This window comes from Dipodomys merriami, unplaced genomic scaffold, assembly GCF_024711535.1.
Source record: "Dipodomys merriami isolate MVZ:Mamm:240054 unplaced genomic scaffold, mDipMer1.0.p SCAF_20, whole genome shotgun sequence".
In the NCBI taxonomy this organism is placed as follows: domain Eukaryota; kingdom Metazoa; phylum Chordata; class Mammalia; order Rodentia; family Heteromyidae; genus Dipodomys; species Dipodomys merriami.
In genome coordinates, this window is record NW_027203382.1 from 20748189 (window position 1) to 20767476 (window position 19288).

Genomic DNA, 19288 nt, shown 5'->3' on the forward strand with positions numbered 1-19288 from the left:
GAGAGCCAGGTACAGTGGCTCATACCCCAGCTACCCAGAAAGCAGAGATTGGGAGGATTACAGCTAAATTGGAAACACAAGTAGAAGGATTACACTGCTGCCCAATATGGGCAAGAGATTTAAAAAATCAATATCATGCCTGATATAGCTAAAGGAAGAAAAGAAAGGGCTGAGGACACAGTTCAAATGGTAGAGTGCCTGTGAAAAATGGGAGGCCTTCAGTTCAAACACCAGTAACACATTTAATTAATTAATTAATGACTAGTTGTGGTTGGAACTACAAGAGTAAGGGGTTATATGATGTAAATAAATTTTAAAACACCAATAGTAACCATATACTGTACTCTTCTTTGTCATGTCAAGATGTTTCTTTTTTCTTTCTTTCTTTTTAAATCCTAAGAGCCACAGAAAACTTTTACACAAAGGGTAGGGACATAATATACTGACTATATCAGAATTCTATCCAGATGTGATTTGTAGACGGGCTATTGCATCCCAGTGCCTGACCTGGGCTGGTGATAGTGGGACCCAAGGATGTGAGAGAGATTCACAAGAAATAGAGGACACAATATCAACAGAACTAGATGATGAGCTGGTATTCCTTATGTCTTCCTGCTTTTTTTTCTTGAGCAGACCTGTTACAGGTTTTCTGAGTCCATTTTTTGTACTTTTAACTAAGTCTATTTTTACTTTGTAATTCATTAATTTCATTTTTTAATTTTAATTTTCACCACAACCACACAATATCACAATATTACCTTTGGCTGATGGTCTATGCGGTAGGAAGTCTGCTGGAACTGGCGTATCTCCCGGATAATGTGTGATATCTAATAATGAGAAAAACAGCAACAAAGCAAAGCAAAGGTATTTTTCCAAATCATAGTACATTCTTCTGGGGCAGTTTCTCAGTCTTTTCCTTCACCAAAAGCATGGGAAGTCACTTCCTCCCTGAGCCTGACAGATCATTTTCTATTTTCTTTTTTGTTTGTTGTGAGGCCTGAACTCTGGGCCTGGGCACTGTCTCTCAGCTCTTCAGCTCAAGGGTAGCACTCTACCACTTGAGCCACAGCACCACTTCTGGCTTTTTTGGCTTATGTGGTGCTGCAGAATCGAACCTAGGGCCTCATGCATGGAAGGCAAGCACTCTACCACTAAGCCACCTTCCCAGTCCCTGACAATCATTTTCTATGCTTGGTGCCTTTATAACCTTCAAGAGCCAGGTTAAGTGCTAATATTAAGATACTAGCCAGGTGCTGGTGGCTCAGGCCTATAATCCTAGCTACTCAAGAAGCTGAGATGTGAGAGTTTTAGTTCAAAGCCAGCCTGTGCAGGAACGTGCATTAGAATCTTATATCCAATTAACCACTAGAAAAACAAAAGCGGTGATGTGGCTCAAGTGGTAGAGTGCTAGCCTTGTGCAAAAAGTGCTCAGGGAGAGCACCCAGGCCCCAAGTTCAAACTCCAAGACAGACAGACAGAGGAAGAAGAAGGAGAAGAAGGAGGAGGAGGAGGAGGAGGAGGAGGAGGAGGAGGAGGAGGAGAAGGAGGAGGAGGAGGAGGAGGAGGAGGAGGAGGAGGAGGAGGAGGAGGAGGAGGAGGAGGAGGAGGAGGAGGAGGAGGAGGAGGAGGAGGAGAAGAAGAAGAAGAAGAAGAAGAAGAAGAAGAAGAAGAAGAAGAAGAAGAAGAAGAAGAAGAAGAAGAAGAAGAAGAAGAAGAAGAAGAAGAAGAGGAGGAGGAGGAGGAGGAGAAGGAGGAGGAGGAGGAGGAGGAGGAGGAGGAAGAAGAAGAGGAGGACGAGGACGAGGAGGACGAGGAGGATGAGGAGGATGAGGAGGAAGAAGAAGGGGAAGAAGAAGATTCTAAATTGCTAACCAGGGGGAGCAAGTGGCACGTCAGGTTTGGAAGAAGCACGTTCTGGCTGTTGTTCATTGTCTCCTTTCCTTCTAGGTTGGTGCTAAAAACCTGGTTACCCATCAAGAACCTTTGATGCCAGCTTGAGCAAGAAAGTCTGTGAGACTCTTATCTCCAATAAATTTCCAAAAAAGCCAGAAGTGGAACTGTGACCCAGTTGTTAGAATGCTAATCTTGAGCAAGAGAATCTCAGGGATAGTTCCCAGGCCCTTTGCAAGCCCCAAAACAGGCACCAATAGAAGAAGGGGGAGGAGAAGGAGGGGAAGAAAGAACTACCAGCTTGGCATCTGTCTCCTATGGGTCAGTCTTAGAAAGACATCTTTGGAACTTTAATCTCTACTCCCTTGTTCAACCAACAGCAGAAATCTCCTTGTTCAACCATCAGCAGGAATTAGACCCAGTTCCTGTCATTCCCCACACCTCCCACCTCCAATTTAAGAAGCAAACACTGATTTCACTATTAAGCCTCTTTTCTATAAGCCATAAAGTCATTGACTTTATGAAATTATAAAATTGTTACCTACCATTCTCATTTTGGAAAAATTGACTAAGCCTTCTTCAGTAAAGTTTGGTGTTCCTTCTTCAATAAATGCCAAGTCTGTCAAGTACATTCCAAGATAAGGAACAGCTGGAGGGTTGCAGCTGCAAGACCAAGAAACATTTTTCTTAGACTCATTCACACAAAGTCTATTTCATTCCCCGTTCTGAGCGGGAAGCAATGGTGCTTCAGCCCAGAAGAACAAAGATGTCTTATTTTATCTTCAGGAGCTTGCTCATGATAAGAGTTTAAATATATTTTGCAATAGAATACAATACAAAATTAAAGCCCATGCTTCACTATGATTTTGATGCAATGGCATTCTCCAAAAAAACAGGATGTCTGAGAGACAAATACAAATAATTGCTAGCATGGAATTACTTGTGATTCTTACAAAATGGCACGCTTCTTAGGGGAAGCACCTCACTAAAATGCACCCAACCCTCAAGATCTAGATATTAAAAAATCAGTGTGACTAGCTTTCCACATCCTAGACTTGTTTTCTATTTTAGTTAGAGCTAAAATGTGTGGGAAATGTAGACTCAACTAGTATCACAAGCACACACTAAAGGGAGAGATATTTTTGTTTTGTTTGTAGAGGGGAAGGGGTATACTTAGATATAGGCTTCGATCCCAACTTTACCAGCTGCTCAATGATACTATGCAAAAGATTTGAACTTCAGATTTCTCATGTGTAAGATGGACAGGAAATTTTATATCTTTAGTTTGCGGTGAGGCTTGAATAAGACACAGAAAACACCTAGTATGGAGCCTTCATTTGGCAAAAATTCAGCAAATAGTTGCATGCTATGCCACAGATAATAATAACAATAATAATAATATATTATTCTATGTTGTTTCTGCTATGATGATTATTATTGTTGATTTTTCACTTATGCCATCACAACACTATTGTTTCTCAAGTGTACGTTCATTTCATATTGTAGAGCTATGGTTTGAATATGAAACACTCCACCCCAAGGTTCTTGTGTTGAATTCTTGTTGGGAGGTTCTGGAAACTTTAGGAAGTGGAACTTAGCTGGAGAAGTAGATCACAGGATGGAGCCCCTGAAGCTTTTCCCTAGCAGTAGCTCCTCGTTTACCTCTGCTTCCTGTCTGCCATGAGGTGAACAACATCCCCTTCTGCATACTCTCACCACCATGAGATCCTTACTGCCTGACTGCATGGAGCCAACCCGCCTGAAATGAACAGACTGAAACCATACGACAAAATAAATCCTTCTCCCCTTAGGCTGTTTCTGTCAGGCCTTTTACCATGGAGATAAGCAAAGTAACAAGCACATAAATCATGAGAAAAACTAGTTGTAAGACAATAGACTCTATGCAGTGGGTGTGTGTGGCAGAATATGGGCACACATATGCAATCAGGAGGAGAGAATGACTCAGAAGTGAAAAAGCAAAAAGCAAATATTCATTATCAACTGGTGCTTGGGTCTTTCAATTTTTAAAATCCCACAGTAAATCTCTGTGCTTAAATTAGCTTTTACACTAAGCAGTGATTTGACTTCTTATGGACATATTTTCATTTTATTTGGAGTATCCTGCATGCACAATATTCCAAGTGACAAAGAAAATTTAAAAACACTGAGATGAAATTTTTTCTTACTTTTTCCCTGGCAATGAAGGCAGAAAGTTTGATATACTATATAAATTATATATCATTATTCCTAAAATTATGCATAACTTAATGCTTAAGTGATACATACTTTTTAAGGGTTTCTCTGAGGTTTTTAAATCTTCCTTCAGATGAAACAGTCTTCTGAAGTTTGTCCATTAGTGCTTTGGTCTAAAAAAGAAAGCAAAAATTTAGTAGGCCATGAAATTGTGATTGGATTGGATAGTGAGGTGTGAAAAGATGCTCCATTCTCTTTACTGTAGCAGGTGCCCACTGTGTGATACGATCCTCACAATAGGATTTTTTTTTTTGGGGGGGGGTCTGGTCGTGGGGCCTGAACTCTGGGCCTGGGCATTGTCCCTTAGCTCTTCAGCTCAAGGCTAGCGCTCTACCACTGGAGCCACAGCACCACTTCTGGCTTTATTTCTTTTTGCTTTACGTGGTGCTGAGGGATGGAACGTAGGGCCTCATGCATGCAAGGCAAGCGCTCTACCACTGAGCCACCTTCCCAGCCCCTCACAATAGGATATAAAGTTTACACTTAATAATTTTAGAATAAAAGAACATGTGGAGAAGAGGAAGTGTCTACATCCTTGCATTCAAATACATAGTGGGAAAACAAATAGAAAAAAATGGCAAGAAAGTTAAAGAACTGAAAAGTGCCAGTTGAATATAACATCTTAAAGGAAAGAGCTTATGTTAAAGTTTTCAGAATGAATCCTGGTCTCCCTTCCCCTCTCTCTGAGTCTCTCTGTCTCTATCTAGCTACCTCTCTGTTGTTCTCTCTCTCTCTCTCTCTCTCTCTCTCTCTCTCTCTCTCTCTCTCTCTCTCTCTCTCTCTCTCTCTCTCTCTCTCTCTTCTCTGTCTCTGTCTCTCTCTGACTCTGCCTTTGCCTTTCTCTCTTGGGGACCCTAGGGCCTTGTACATGCTAGACAACCACTATAGCACCAAGCCACACCCCCAAGCCACAGTGAGTCTTTGTGAATACTAATCTGCAAACTATCAAACCATATATTTGGTCAGTTTACTGTTGACTGAGAAATATCCTCTACTCTAAATACTTTCTTTTGTGAGCATTCTCACCAATTTGATAGACAAGTATAAGTGATATTTTTAGGAAATACCATTGTTCTCTGGGTGTGGCGGCTCAAGCTTCCAATCCTAGCTACTTGGGAAGTCCTTCTATGCTGACTTTGTCAGGCACACACAATACAGCCTTCTCCTACACTCTACTCCACTCTGCCTATTGGTATACCCGCCAAAGTCTATCAGAGGCATCTATCTGCAGGGTATCCACCACTAGGGATCTAAGCCACAAGAAAGAGATATGTGTATATGTATGTGCATATACAAAGTCATATATGTCATACATAATATATGTTATCTGTATATTACCTGATCTATCTATCTATCTATCTATCTATCTATCTATCTATCTATCTATCTATCTATCTATCTATCTATCTACCTATCTATCTAATATAAGCACAGTCAGAGCCTTCATCCCACTCCTCATTTCTTAGAGAATATGCAGAGCTTAGAGAGGCCACATTTGGCCCAATGGAACTCATAAGTTCTTTCATTACCAACAAAGTTTAGACTTTGCAAGTAAAAGCTACAGTTCTTAAAATTATCTGAATGAAAGTAACAGGCAGGGGGTCAAATGAATCCAACGAGAGAAAATTGAGAAAGCTACATGTCTGCAATCTGAGTCATTACACCAGAACTTGACATCTGCTACATGAACGAAAAGGATCGGGCTGAACTCTGAGAACCCTGTGGCATTTGTAACCATATTTTGGTATTGGAAAAATGGATCTGTGAGTCACTTGGAATCAATGTGCCCTCCTGAGATAATTCAGGAAAAACTCTTGATCAACAGCCACATCATTTGAGCTGGTCCCCCCAAATGTTTCAATGCATGTTTTGGAAAAGCACATGAGTGGAATTAATTAAGTGGTAAGAGCACAGCAATTACCCATGTTGGCACCTTCTCTGGCAACTACTTTGCTTGTTTCAGCTAATGATTGTTTAATTAGAATATTTATCTTGTTTCTCCTCACCCAGCCTCTCTTCCTCTCAGAAGCAGGATGTGTCATACACTGAGGCTCACCTGCTTGGACACCTTGGCCCAGGTTTTCTTCAGCCTGTAGATGGCACTTCTGTTTAAGGCCGAGGTGATCTCGAGCACCCCATTGTAGTTGTGCAGGCATCTGCATATGTCTGCTACCGCCACCCACTTCTCAATGGCGTTGGCACGGGAGCTGACATCTGCATAATTCATTATCTGGGAGGCAACCAGGTTACTCATCTAAGAAAACCCAAAAGATGAAGAATGGGAAAGAATGATGAAAGGGGAGAACTTGACCAAGATACATTGTACTTATAAACTGATTCACTGGATGGGAAATTCTTTGTACAATACCTAAAGATAATAAAGATATAATTAAAGGGAAAGAGACCAGGAAGACTGTCAAAGAGCCAAAGCAATGTATTTGGGCAACATCTCTGAATATGCCTGCAGACATCAGAAGAGCAGAATGTCAAAGGAGCATGGAATTAACATTCCATCCTTAGATAACAACTTTCTAAAGAGACTGAAGTCTGAAATAATAATAACAACAAACTCCTGAGCAGTTGTTCATCTTTAGAGTGAAGACAGATTTTCTCTGAATGCAGCTTATTGTGAAGCAATGTGATTTTTGTTATAAGGAAGTAAGAGATAGAACAATTCAAGGAAGAAAGGCAATGTTTGGGGGTCATGGTGTAACTCTTTGAAAACCCACCCTCATTGGCCCCCAACACTGTGTAAGTACTCATTGAGGAATGTCTCCGTTATTATAGGGCAAGAAAAATGCTTGCTCCACATCAAAGCAAATTCTGAACTGGTCGGTTATTAAACCAGAAAACACTTAGCTGCAGAAGAAGAGAGAACACGTGTGTGGATACTCACATCATTAAAGTGTTGGCTGGTTTTCATAATGTAAGGTGTTCTTTCATTTTTATCCAGCTTCATCCACCCCTGCCCAAGAAACTCTCTGAAAGTTCAATATAAAACAGGACATCAAATAAGTATGTAAGGAATGATGGCTATGAGTCTGCATAGTTATCATGAATATCAGGTACACTAAATTAATATTGCCTGGAACATCACCTGACACCTTTGGCTGACTGTCTCAAAGGGATTTTTAGCTCTGCTCTAGTTTCAATGCAAAAAAGTCAGTGCAAAAAAAAATATTTCAGCCTCCAGATTTTTCTTGTAAGTGTTTGGAACTTTGTCCCTATGAAGGCTTCTCTGAAGTTGGAAAACACCAAAATAAGAGAAATAAAAAAGTAAATATTAACTCAGAAACCAAGGCTATTTTCCCTGGACTAACTTTTGAAATAACAAGTTTTAGTGGAGGGTCCAAAACACAATCTGTTATTGCCAAAAATGTTAATCAGGACCAGAAAATTCCCTTCTACTTCTTTCTGACTTTCTCAGGAATATGCAGGTTCTAAGAGCAGAGAGATCTCAGCTCGGGGGAGGCTGCTCAGGTCCTCCCATCACACCACGGCAGGCAAAGGCCCAGCAAGATGGAATGTGCAGGAACTGTAGAGTCCTTTTAAAATAGCCCCTAAACTTGCAATGGAATTACTCTGTCACTTTCTTTAGTAAAACATGTTGCCTGGGTCTTGCTCTCTGTCTATGGGGTGGTTGGTTCTGCTTCTCTCCTCCAGGGTCAGACACAAGTAAAGCAGGTCCAAGGTGCAATAACTGGAAGAGACCCAGAAGAGACCACACCAATGGCCACCAAGAGTCTCACTTGGCTCTTGTTCTTCCTGTATGAACTCACGACCCCCTCCATGCACAGGAGGGTACCACAGGGAGAAGGTAGTGGCATACATGACATAGAGGCTCCAATGGTTACTGAGTTCAGATGAATTGCCAATGAGTTTAATGGATAGGTGGGTGGATGCTGGCAAGATGGGAAGCAAAGAAGATAAAAGGTACAAAAGGAAAATCTGGGGGAACATACTTCCTTTCCCTTTTGAGCCTAAGCAATACAGCTATTGGTCAGACCCACTAACCCATCCTCCCTGTCTCACCAACACTCCATCAGTGCCATGTCCTCTTCTCCATTACACCCTGATCCAGATCACATTCTCACTTTTTGTCTAGCCCTTTCACTACCGTCACTGTGGTTATGAGTTTACAGGGGATGAGTGCTATCGGTCATCATTTATCCTAACAAACATCTGCCTGTGAAGTTGTCAGTGTGACAGTGGGAGGCTTCCCAGGCCTCTCCTACACCTAAGGATCAGGGAAGGCGGGGGGGGGGGGACATCTACTGCCATAAATCTTACTGATGCTTATTGATTTATGGAAATAAATATTAACAGAATTTATAGTATTTACCCAAAATCACTTTCTCTAAGTGTATCCTTGGGATACTCAAAATTATCTGTAGTTTTTTAATTCAAAATAATTTCCTGAGCTTCAATCAAAATTTCTAGATGCAGAATTTTAAATGTGCATTATTCACAAGTTTCTCAAATGGCTTTTTTTTTTCTTTTTTGGTCATGGGACTTGAATTCAGGGCCTGGGCACTATCCTGAGCTTTTTCTGCTCAAGGCTAGCACTCTATCACTTTGAGCCATAGCACCACTTCTGGTTTACTGGCTTTTTGTTGGTTAACTGGAGATAAGAGTCTCATGGACTTTACTCCTGGGCTGGCTTCAAACTGTGATCCTCAGCTAGGATACTGAGTAGCTAGGATTACAGGCCTGAATCATCAGTGCCCAGCAGCTTCGTTTTTCTTTCTTTCTTTTTTTTTTGGGAGGGGGGTCCAGTCATGGGGCCTGAACTCTGGGCCTGGGCGCTGTCCCTCAGCTCTTCAGCTCAAGGCTAGCGCTCTACCACTTGAGCCACAGCGCCACTTCCGGCTTTTTCTTTTTGCTTATGTGGTGCTGAGGAATGGAACCCAAGGCCTCAGGCATGCAAGGCAAGCACTCTACCACTGAACCACCTTCCCAGCCCAGCTTTGTTTCTTTATATTATTATTATCTTCATACATTTGCGCAAATGGGGTTTTTATTTAACATGTCCGTTTATGTGTACAATTCATCCTGATAAGTGCCATCCTTGCTATCATTCTCCCTCCTGTTCCCGTTAGACACATTGAAGTTTGAGAACCACTCTAACAGGTGCACTGAGCACTCTATAATTCAAGGATAAGATGGAACATAGAAATTTATATTCTATGGTAATCCTAGTACATATAGAAAACAAGACTGACCATCTTGAGATTGAATATCCATTACTCAACCTGGAACCAAAAACATTCAAATGGGGTCAAATCATCCTGAGATTAGGACTCATATTTCTGTGCATAAGTGAGCACACTACACACACACAGACACACACACACACACCCCAGACTTAGGAATATGGTCAGCTTGTAAGCAGGGCAGCTACTCTAACAGAGTCCTGTTCCTGGATGGGGGTGGGGGTGGGGTGAGACAAGGCAGCACTTACTCGTAGGGAATGCTTCTGAAAACAATGTGATCCAGGAGAGTGATCTGCTCAGCCATCTCCATGGCTGATAAAGTCTCAAAACATTCGGCCTTTGGACAGTCAGTCTGCAAGAGATGAGGAAGGAAGTAAAACGCCATCTGGGAGCAAGACACCTCCCCTCTCACGGCAGGCCTGTGGAGCTGCCATCTGTACAACTATGAAGGCTGCCACTAGATTCTAGCTATGAATGAACATGCAGAAAGTTAAACACAAACTCAAAACCAACATTAATATCACTGACTAACTGCTGGACTTCCATGCCAACTGTGGTTCGCTCATATCACTGCATAGGCAGAGGTAAGGTCAACCAGTGTCAAGCTTCCTACTTCCCTTTGAAAGATATGATGCAGATAATTGTGTTAGGTAAAATGGAAGGTGAACTTACCATTTGAATTATGTCCTCTAATTTTAAGTGGATGTCATCTTGATCATCTTGTGAAAGGGCCCTAGAAAAATAAAACAACAATCTTCCATGAAGAAAGCAGACGTGCTAATATTGAATCTAGAACCTGCAGTTCAACTTCTGCTGGATGAGAAGATTGAGGGTTTAAGTCTGCGAGACTGTGGATACGGCTGTGCTACAGGTAAGTGATCACCTAAACAGAAAAAAAATAACATGTAAAACATACAAGAGACTCAGCAGGAGAGACGGCTTAGAACAAGGAGCTGCTTGTTATTACACTTGTTATTATGCTTGTTATACTACCAGGCCATAGATAAAACTATAGTGAACCTGAGGTGAGCTGGGATGCAGTTCCCCAGGTGATGGAGAATGTGAATCCAGGCATTCTACAGTAACATTCGTGAGCTCCAGTCATAGGCCTACTGCTCTACCCTTGCTTCTCCAGTCACTGCCCAGCATTCCTGTGGATGCTGCTGAGTTGGGAGTTGTAGCTGCCCCTTCCATATTTATATAGATTAGGAACACAGGGGATTCCTACATGGCAAAAATTGGACCAATTCAGGGCAGGCACATACAGATAATTCTTCCCTCTTATTTTTCACATGTGCATCTTATACTTGGTGCTGCTCAGCTCTCAATAAATATCTTTTTTCTCAATAAATGGTGATTTATATAGTTATATAATAATTTATATTATATAATTTATATAACTACATAAATAATATGTAAGTTAATTCATATCCAAGGTAATGGTTTCAAAGTAAGAGGATATTTTATACACAACAGAAATTCTAATATTCTGAGATACACTCCAGCTTCATTGTCTTCTTCTGACTTCTTGATGATTCCATTTGGAGCCTCGAGGATTGGGGGTAGCCTTTCCATGACCAGAACCCAGCACAGAGGAACTTCTAGAGAGTTAAGCCTTGTTTCTTTTCATATCCTGACATGTTAAGTATCAACAAAATCTTCTACACTGGATAGATTTTGAAGACTACTAGTTGGATAAGTTTGGAAAGTAGTATTTTAGAAATGCAAAAGTCTTGATCAAAGGTTTTTATTTTCAATCAGGGCCACAAACTTCATATAGTAATTATGTGTGGTCATCAATTACCCTTGAGAGACTGAGAGATGGGCTCATCAGAGAGAACTTTTGCTTTAATGTAAATAATGCAACGTATTTTCTATGTTAGCATCTCACTCTTCCATGGCTGTAATATATATATATATATATATATATATATATATATATATAATATTTAAATCCATTATGTTTTGATCTCTCACAGGCATAATCTGAATTTACTGGGAGGTAGATACAGACGCGAACTTCCATAGAAGAAAGATTTGCTTTTCATATACTAACTACCTCTGGGTTTTGATAAACACAACAGGGTCCTGGTTTCCTCTCACATTGACCAAGAATATCAGCTTAATCATTGTGCACTTAAAATGAAACACCAAAAACAGTGAAAACAAACTGGAATTATTCAAGTTCTAGGAATGAAAAAGATTCCTTCTTCAATTATATAAATAAGAATAATCTAGCCCCTACTCTGATATTGGCCCAACTCTCTTTCTGTAAACAAGACGATGATGCCGACGGAGAACTGTGTCAGATGAAGCTCCTGCCAGGTGTTAGCGGTGCCATATCACTCTGATGGCGGGGAAACAGACCCAGCAGTACCATGAGTACTATGTTTCAGGCCATGTGTTAAACTCCATCATATTATATCATGACATCACAACAACCCAATGAGGTACATATTGCTAGCCTCATCTTATAAATGAGGAAACTGAGATTCTGATGGATTAGAAAACGTGACAGCTCTAAGTAGGTAACCCAAGATTTAAAATTCTGCAAAACATTCTGCAAAAGTCTGAATCAGGCTCGGCTCTATTCTATGTTGTATGCCCACACTGTGTATCTACTAACATGTCTATGGCCTACCAGCCTAACATTTTTATCCTGTTTCTTGCCAAAGAGAATTGACACCTGATCAATAATGAAGACCTGGAATGGGAAATAGGGTTCATCTGAACTTGCTTAAATATATATTTTATATTAATATACCATTGTAAACATGCCTGGAATGATATAAATCTCCAGCCACTTAACAGGTTTCTGAAGTCACCTCTTAGAGCAGACTGAAACCTTTGAGGATTAATTAGTCATGTCTGGCAGAGGTGTTCTGGCCAACATACTTGCCAGTCTTGAAAGGTCTTCCTAGTCCTGATTTCCCTGACACCTATTCAGTCAAATGTCCTTAAGGGCACAAATTTCTACAAGGTAGTTTTAAAATCTCAGTGTTTTAACTACAAAGAACACAACACGATATGTACATGAAGAGAAAGGGTTCAGAAATTGCTTTCAGATATAATTACTCATTCCCGGAAACCAGGTTTTACTTAAATGTGTACCTGTAATTTTTAAATATGAAAATAGACCCTGCAAAGGACTACCTAAGCTTATTTAGGTGTTTTCCTGGAAGGTCCCCAGAGTTTCCCTGGCTTCCCTAACAGAATACCGCACGTTGAGTGATGAGAAGCAACAGAAATGTACCAGATTCTCTCTAAGCCTGGACAGAAATCTGAGATTCAAGTTTTCCACTGGGGCTGCTGCCTCTGGACCTACAGGAGATCTCTTTTTTGCTTCTAGCTTCAGCAGCCTTTGGTTTCAGCTGTTGGCTTTTCATTCCAGTCTGTGGCTCCTCCTCCATCTCTTTCCACCCACTACCCCCTCTGTCCGTGTTTCTGTACTTTCTAAGGACCCCAGTCACATTAGATTAGGGTCTTACCCTACTCCAGGATGATCTCAACTTACCTAATTATATCTGCAATAGTTTTATCTCCAACCCATTATGTCCCATTTTGATGAAACAGAGGTCACTCTGGGAAGAGGAGCATACAATTCAATCCATAATAACCCCTCTTCCAAAGAGTGGTTTAGCTATGGGATCTTCAGCTGATAAGAACTAAAAAGACTTATGAACCAGCTATGAAAACACCACAACTCAAAATCTGGCCCACTGTCATTGCTGCTTTAAGGAGAGATTTTACAGACCTGGTAGACTCAACTGAAACAGATTCTCTTCCATGCCCAGCTTTCTGGATAACACACTACAGAGAGACAATGTACCTGAGCTTGGAAGAAAATAAGGGATCATTTCCAGGATTAGAAGAAAAGGGAAAACTAGAAACTTGAACTGCAAAGGAGTTCCACATCCTAGAAGATACCCCTCAGGCAATCAGACATCTTTGTGGGGGAGCTGTGAAGCTATCCACCAACAACTGCATGAAGTCACGATGGCTGCTGCCCTCTTCATGGAAATTAGACTACAGGAATATGAACCCACCAATTCATTTAAGGTAAAGCCTTTTACCTGCTGAGACATTGGGTCTAACAACTATGCACACACACAAATCTCTAACAGGATACCCCAGGTTCAACACTGTGTAGGGTCATGCTTTATACAACTCCACCCAATAATATAACCTACCTGATATAGCAAGTCTAAGCCAAGGAATTGACAGGGGGAAATGATGCTCAATCAGTGAAAGAAACTGAGGAAAGAGTATAGCATGGAAATACGTCTTACCCTAAAACAGAAGCGAATGATAAACAATTCAAAGCCACAGGAGGAAAACAAATTCACAGAAGGGGTTCTCAGGGCTCCTTTCCTTTAACACACAGATTGCCAGAACCATCTGTACACATAAAGAGGAGAGGATGCACTCCACAGGAGTGAAGCCACTTGGTCCAAGTACCTCCAATAACAGCAGGCCCCAAGTTGCCCCCAAGAAAGAGAAGAAGATAAATCGTACTTCACTGGTGAGAACAGAAATCTTGCTGCCTGCAGGAACCTAAGATTTATCCTTCTGCTTTGATATAGGATCTTATTTTCTACAAACAGAGCACAAATGAGCCGACACAATTCAATCAGCGGAATTGTCTTTACCTCAGGATATTTGCTGTGGCTTTCCTTTCTTGGGGAAGAAGGTCTGGGTCTCGCAAAACTTCTTCTAGTAAATTTAGGACATTCATCTTCAGTTCATTGTTGAGTTCAAAATCCTACAAAATACAGTGATGATTTTTTAAAGTTTGGTTTTAAGGGTTTAGCTCTGTGACATGTGACACCATTCTTCATAAAAAAAAATCTTCCAGAAACTAGGAATAGAAATGGAAATATATGGACCCTACACCCCCACCCCCGACTTAAGTGGTTTGAGACTGGACCCTGTTGTTTTCTCCACAGGCGATCTCCAGGCGATGTGAACATGCAGGTGAAGTTGAAAGTTGATGAATCCAGAACCATAATTGGGCAAGGTCTTTTACAAGGCCCCAGCCTGCCTGTCCGGCTTCTTCTTCCCCCAAATCCCCACCAGCACACTCACACACACACAGAGTACTGGACTTCAATGTTCTCGGTTCTTCAGAGAGTTACATGCTTCCAAGCTACAATCATCTTTCATGTCCAGAGGGTGCTGTGCATTCTCTCTGAGCTCTTTCTTTACCCAGTGGGGTTTGGAGCTTTACCTTGGTGCTTCCAAGGAACTATTATAATAATTTCCCATACTATATGTAAAGGTCAATTTAACTGTCTAGGTTGCCCCCGGGACCATGAGTAAGATTACTAAGTGGAACATAACAGTTGCTCAAAATACTTTGTTATAAGAATAAAACTCTCATTTGATAATAATATTAATATCCATATCTATTTTTCTATATATCTATGTGTCTCTCATCTATGTGTGTATGTATCTACGTATCTGTCTATTGATCTGTGTAGCTGTCTATCTGCTAAGAGATAAAGAATAAATGAAACAAATTGATAGGCCATGTTAAACAAACACAGGGATTAAACTGAAGGGGCTCCCAATGGACAGAGAAAAATATGAACATCAAAATGAATGAAAATAATGAGCAATAATGAAGTGAATAAAAAGAACTTGTAAGCCCTTGCTGGTACTCACAAAGATGGATGTATAGATAATGGATGGATGGATGGATGGATGGATGGATGGATAGATGGATGGATGGATGGGTACATACATAAATGCATACCAACCTACCTATCTACCTATATACATACATACATACAAGGAGGAGAAGATAACACTATTTTAGGATAGAATTCCAACTAGTAAGTGCAAAGGAATAAATGAGTCAGAAAGGAACCACCCAAGGCCTCTTGTTCTCACTTGGCTATTATACTCAACACTGAAGCTTTATCACTTTCAAAGTCACCATTTTCAACCAAATCAGTTAATAGCTGATTCAGGCAGAATGGATACTAAATGGGCTAGAAATGACATTTTAAAATACACCCTAGAGATTGCTCATTAATTACAGAGGGAGAATCTAGCATAGCACACTATCCAAAGGACAGAAGATACTATCCCAATGATGGGACAGACCAACACCACACTGCCTACAAGTACAATGCTCTGCAGTGCAACACAACACTTCTTAGTATTTATGACCCCAATGCCTGATCTCCATACTATTGTGAAGAAGCATTAGCCTATAGGCTTCAAGATCATTACTGTCTTGAAAGGCAAAGAAAAACCACAGAACTGCTCCAGTTTAATGGGCCTCCAAAGGGGCAACAGCCAAAAGCAACATAAGGAATGATACCAAACCTGGGGCCAAGGTGGGGCTGCAGTGCAGAGGCCTTACTATGACAACTGGCAGGATTCGATGAGGACTGTGTCCTACATGAGAGCCCTGGACCAGGATGCCATTTCCCTGGATTTGGTTGTTTTACTGATGGTTATATAAATGTAGGTCCTTGTCCTTGGACTGGGAAAAAGATAATATAAACCTATTAGCAAGCAGTGCTTCTAGCTGTCTATTAGGATACTATGTTTTATTCTGGCAATTTTTCTCTTCATTCAAAAATTCTTAAGGTAAAATGTTAGTGGAATAAGACAATGAAAATGGAGAGCTGTGGCTCTTGAATACTGTTATTATTATAGGTCATGAAATGTCTTGGGCAGCACTCTAGGACTGTTAGGCTATCAGAGAGGAATTGAATGTTACCCAGTCCTTATATGGGCAGGCATGAGTGATCATTATACTACCAGCCCAGTATAACTATTATAATATACTTTATTATAATAATACAGTACTATATTATTGATTTACAGTATAAGTTATTAAAATTACATTTTTGTGCTCATACTGGGGCTTGAGCTTAAGGCTGACACTCTACCTCTTAGCTTTTTTGCTCAAAGCTGGTGCTCTACACTTGAGCTACAGCTCCATTTTTAATTTTTTGGTGGTTAATTGGAGATAAGAGTCTCACAGACTTTCCTACATGAGCTGGCTTTGAACCACAGTCCTCAGATCTCAACCTTCTGAGTAGCTATGATTACAGGTGTGAGCCACCAATGCCTAGCTTATAATTACATTTTAACTTTAAGGAAAATAATTTTGAAGAATTGGCATTTTAAATTCTTTGAAATAGCTGGATATATTCTTAGCTATAATAGAATATTCTTAATGGAATGAATTAGATAAAAATAAAACAGTATAAATTTTACTGTATATAGTCAATTACAATGCCCATAAAAATTTCATAAATCAAAGGCAATGTAAAATTTTAACCTAATTTGAATAGATTATTTCTGTACCTCAGTTTCATGGCAAACTGAGTAAGTTATTTTCAATGCTCTACTTCACTGTTTGTCAAAAATATCATTTCTTAGGGGAAAAGAGACATTGGAAGCCAGGCACTGGTGACTCCCATCTATCTTCTCATCTACTTCAGAGGCTGAAATGTGATGATTGAGTTTCAGAGCCAGCTTGAGTAGAAAAATCTTCTAGACTTGCCGCCAATTAATCAGCAGGAAGCTGGAAGTGCAAAAGTGGCTCAAAGCTGAGTAAGAAGTCCTGAGTACAAGCCTCAGTACTGGCAAAAGACAGACAGACAGATAGATAGATAGACAGATAGCCACTGAGGAAGCACAAATGTTTATATCTCTTGTTGATTTTCTTTTTAGTACTGGAGCTTAAACTCAGGACCTAGGGTGCTCTACCACTTGAACATGGCCCCAGTCTTTTTGTTTTTAGTGGGGAGTTTTTGTAGACAAGGGTTGTGCTTTTTGGCCCAGGCTAGCTTCTGACTTTGATCCTGCTGCCTTTCCCTCTTGAGCATCTGGAACTACAGATATGTATCATCCATGCCAGAGAGATGGAGTCTCGCTGATTTATTTTTGCCTTGGCTGGTTTTGAACTGCAATTCTCCTCTCTCTGCCCTCCCCCAAGTATCTGGAACTATCTCTTATCAATTCTAGACAATATGTTTCTTAAAATTTCACCGAATTATTGTGCAGCAGCTTCTTGCTAATAATCTTTCTTTTCAACTCTACACAAGGAGAAGAGAATAATCTCTTGCCATTCTTTCCTTCATTCCCTCCCCTCCTGATTTCAAGGTAAAGGCTGTAGTGTTTGTAAAAAGCGGATGGTCTCACTCACTTCTATCTATACACTACCAAAGGATTTCTCCATCATCAGGAGTCTGTGCTCTAATGAATATTTGATATATTAGTAAGACAATTGAGTCCTCATGTAGCTATGTGAAGCTACTAATGATGCAAATAATGTAATTATCATAAACTGCACGATTAGTGAGAAGGACATCAGGCGCCTGTTCAGGCCATGCAGAGAGCTAATTAGTAGTTTAATCAACAAGCACCTGCTGTGTCCCTTACCAGGCTCAACAGGGGCAATGTTTCTGGGGCCACAGGATGGTAAATGTGAAAGGTCTTATTAAGAAAGATAGAAGATGATTTCCTTATTCTGAGCTCTGGGAAGACTTGTCTGAACAAGATCTTTGGAAGACATGATGAAATCTATCCAGCCTATATTTAAAGAAATATTCCTTCTGCTGATGATATGTAGTTATATAAAACCAAGACTCTGATAGCTGAGTATAAAACATATGAATTTTCCATAATTCCCCATAGGTTTTTACAATGTACAAAGTAGCCTTATGTATGCACTAACTTGTTCTTCAGCGGCCTCCAGGGGAGAAAAGTCAGGAGAACCAGCTTGTAATCTCTCACCATATGGGTCTCTGGGACTATATGTAAGGAGACAGAGATGCTGCGGTGAAACACAGGTCTTCCATCAGATTCTTGCCGCCTGTGCAGAGCAACCTCTCATGCACAACTAGGACTGAACTGTGGGTGAAATACAGGCTCTGGTTCAGCTAATTTGGAGCAGGGACTGAGAGCCTACGTTTCTGACAAGCTCCCAGATGATGCTGTACTGTTTTCCAAGAACTCCATTCTGAGTGGTAATACTTCATACTGTCTTTATTTCTTTTTTTAAAAAAGAAAATATATAAAAAATCAACCTCGACAAAAATTAAATCTTCTGATGTACTACTTGGCCTACATAATTCTATTTTTCACAAATGCATGTGAAATAAGAATTGGTTATTCAAAAGTTCCTCTTAAAAGTATAGATGCTGCTCCTCAATAAGAAATCTAAAGTAGGGAAAACAACATTTGACATATTTTAATAAATTATTTCTATATTTTAATAAATTATTTCTAAGACCGACGGCTTACAGGGGTAGCTAAAATGTTTGGACTGCATTTCACCGCCTGGCTGGTCTCAGGCAGCCTTTGCAGAGGGCAGTCAAGGCCCACCAGATGGCGCTGCTGGGCCACTGTGAGATCGAAGGTGCCACTTCTACCCCACTCTGGCCGGCTGATTGTGGACCCAGGGAGGTTGCCTGCTTAGGCTGTCACACAAAACAGGTTCCAGGAGAGGAACCTGCTGCATCCGAGACCCCAAAGGAACCACTCACAGAACCAAATTATTGAGGCTTTGTTTCACCGTTCAAGAAACAAGGATGAGGGGACCAAGAACTGGATATTAAAAAAAATAAAAATCAACCCATTTTCTAAGGTGTAACCCAGGGGGCTGAGGGAAGAGGAGAGAAAGTCTACATTCCTTTTTTTTTTTTAAAGACCATAATTCCTATTTTTTTTCAATGACAATTATTGAGCAAGCCAATATATGAAAGATCTGGAGAAGAGGCAGAGTACAAGCACCTTCTAGGTTGATAAGCAGATGAGAGAAAGAGCAAGGATTGGAGGATTTCATGTAAATACTGGGAGAACTTGGGCATGCTTTATTGAATCTCAGCCGTGGTTAGGGCCTGGGATCCACCTGCATAGCTGAAACAGCTGTATGGACCAGAGCCCAAGGTGGGCGTGGGGTAGAC

The 19288-nt window shown here is 40.6% G+C and overlaps 1 protein-coding gene across 2 annotated transcripts in view; it reads right to left on the reverse strand.

The window, feature by feature from the left end:
• Positions 1–19288, reverse strand: part of Rasgrf2 (Ras protein specific guanine nucleotide releasing factor 2) — a 216077-nt gene that overhangs the window by 7250 nt on the left and 189539 nt on the right. For both annotated transcript variants that reach the window (XM_070031169.1, XM_070031170.1), the window contains exons 19-26: positions 14006–14118; positions 10029–10089; positions 9605–9708; positions 7040–7124; positions 6200–6397; positions 4177–4256; positions 2436–2553; positions 759–827 (exon numbers count right to left, since the gene is read on the reverse strand). In XM_070031169.1, coding sequence (XP_069887270.1) covers positions 759–827; positions 2436–2553; positions 4177–4256; positions 6200–6397; positions 7040–7124; positions 9605–9708; positions 10029–10089; positions 14006–14118 — 828 coding nt within the window. The remainder of the gene's footprint in view (positions 1–758; positions 828–2435; positions 2554–4176; positions 4257–6199; positions 6398–7039; positions 7125–9604; positions 9709–10028; positions 10090–14005; positions 14119–19288) is intronic.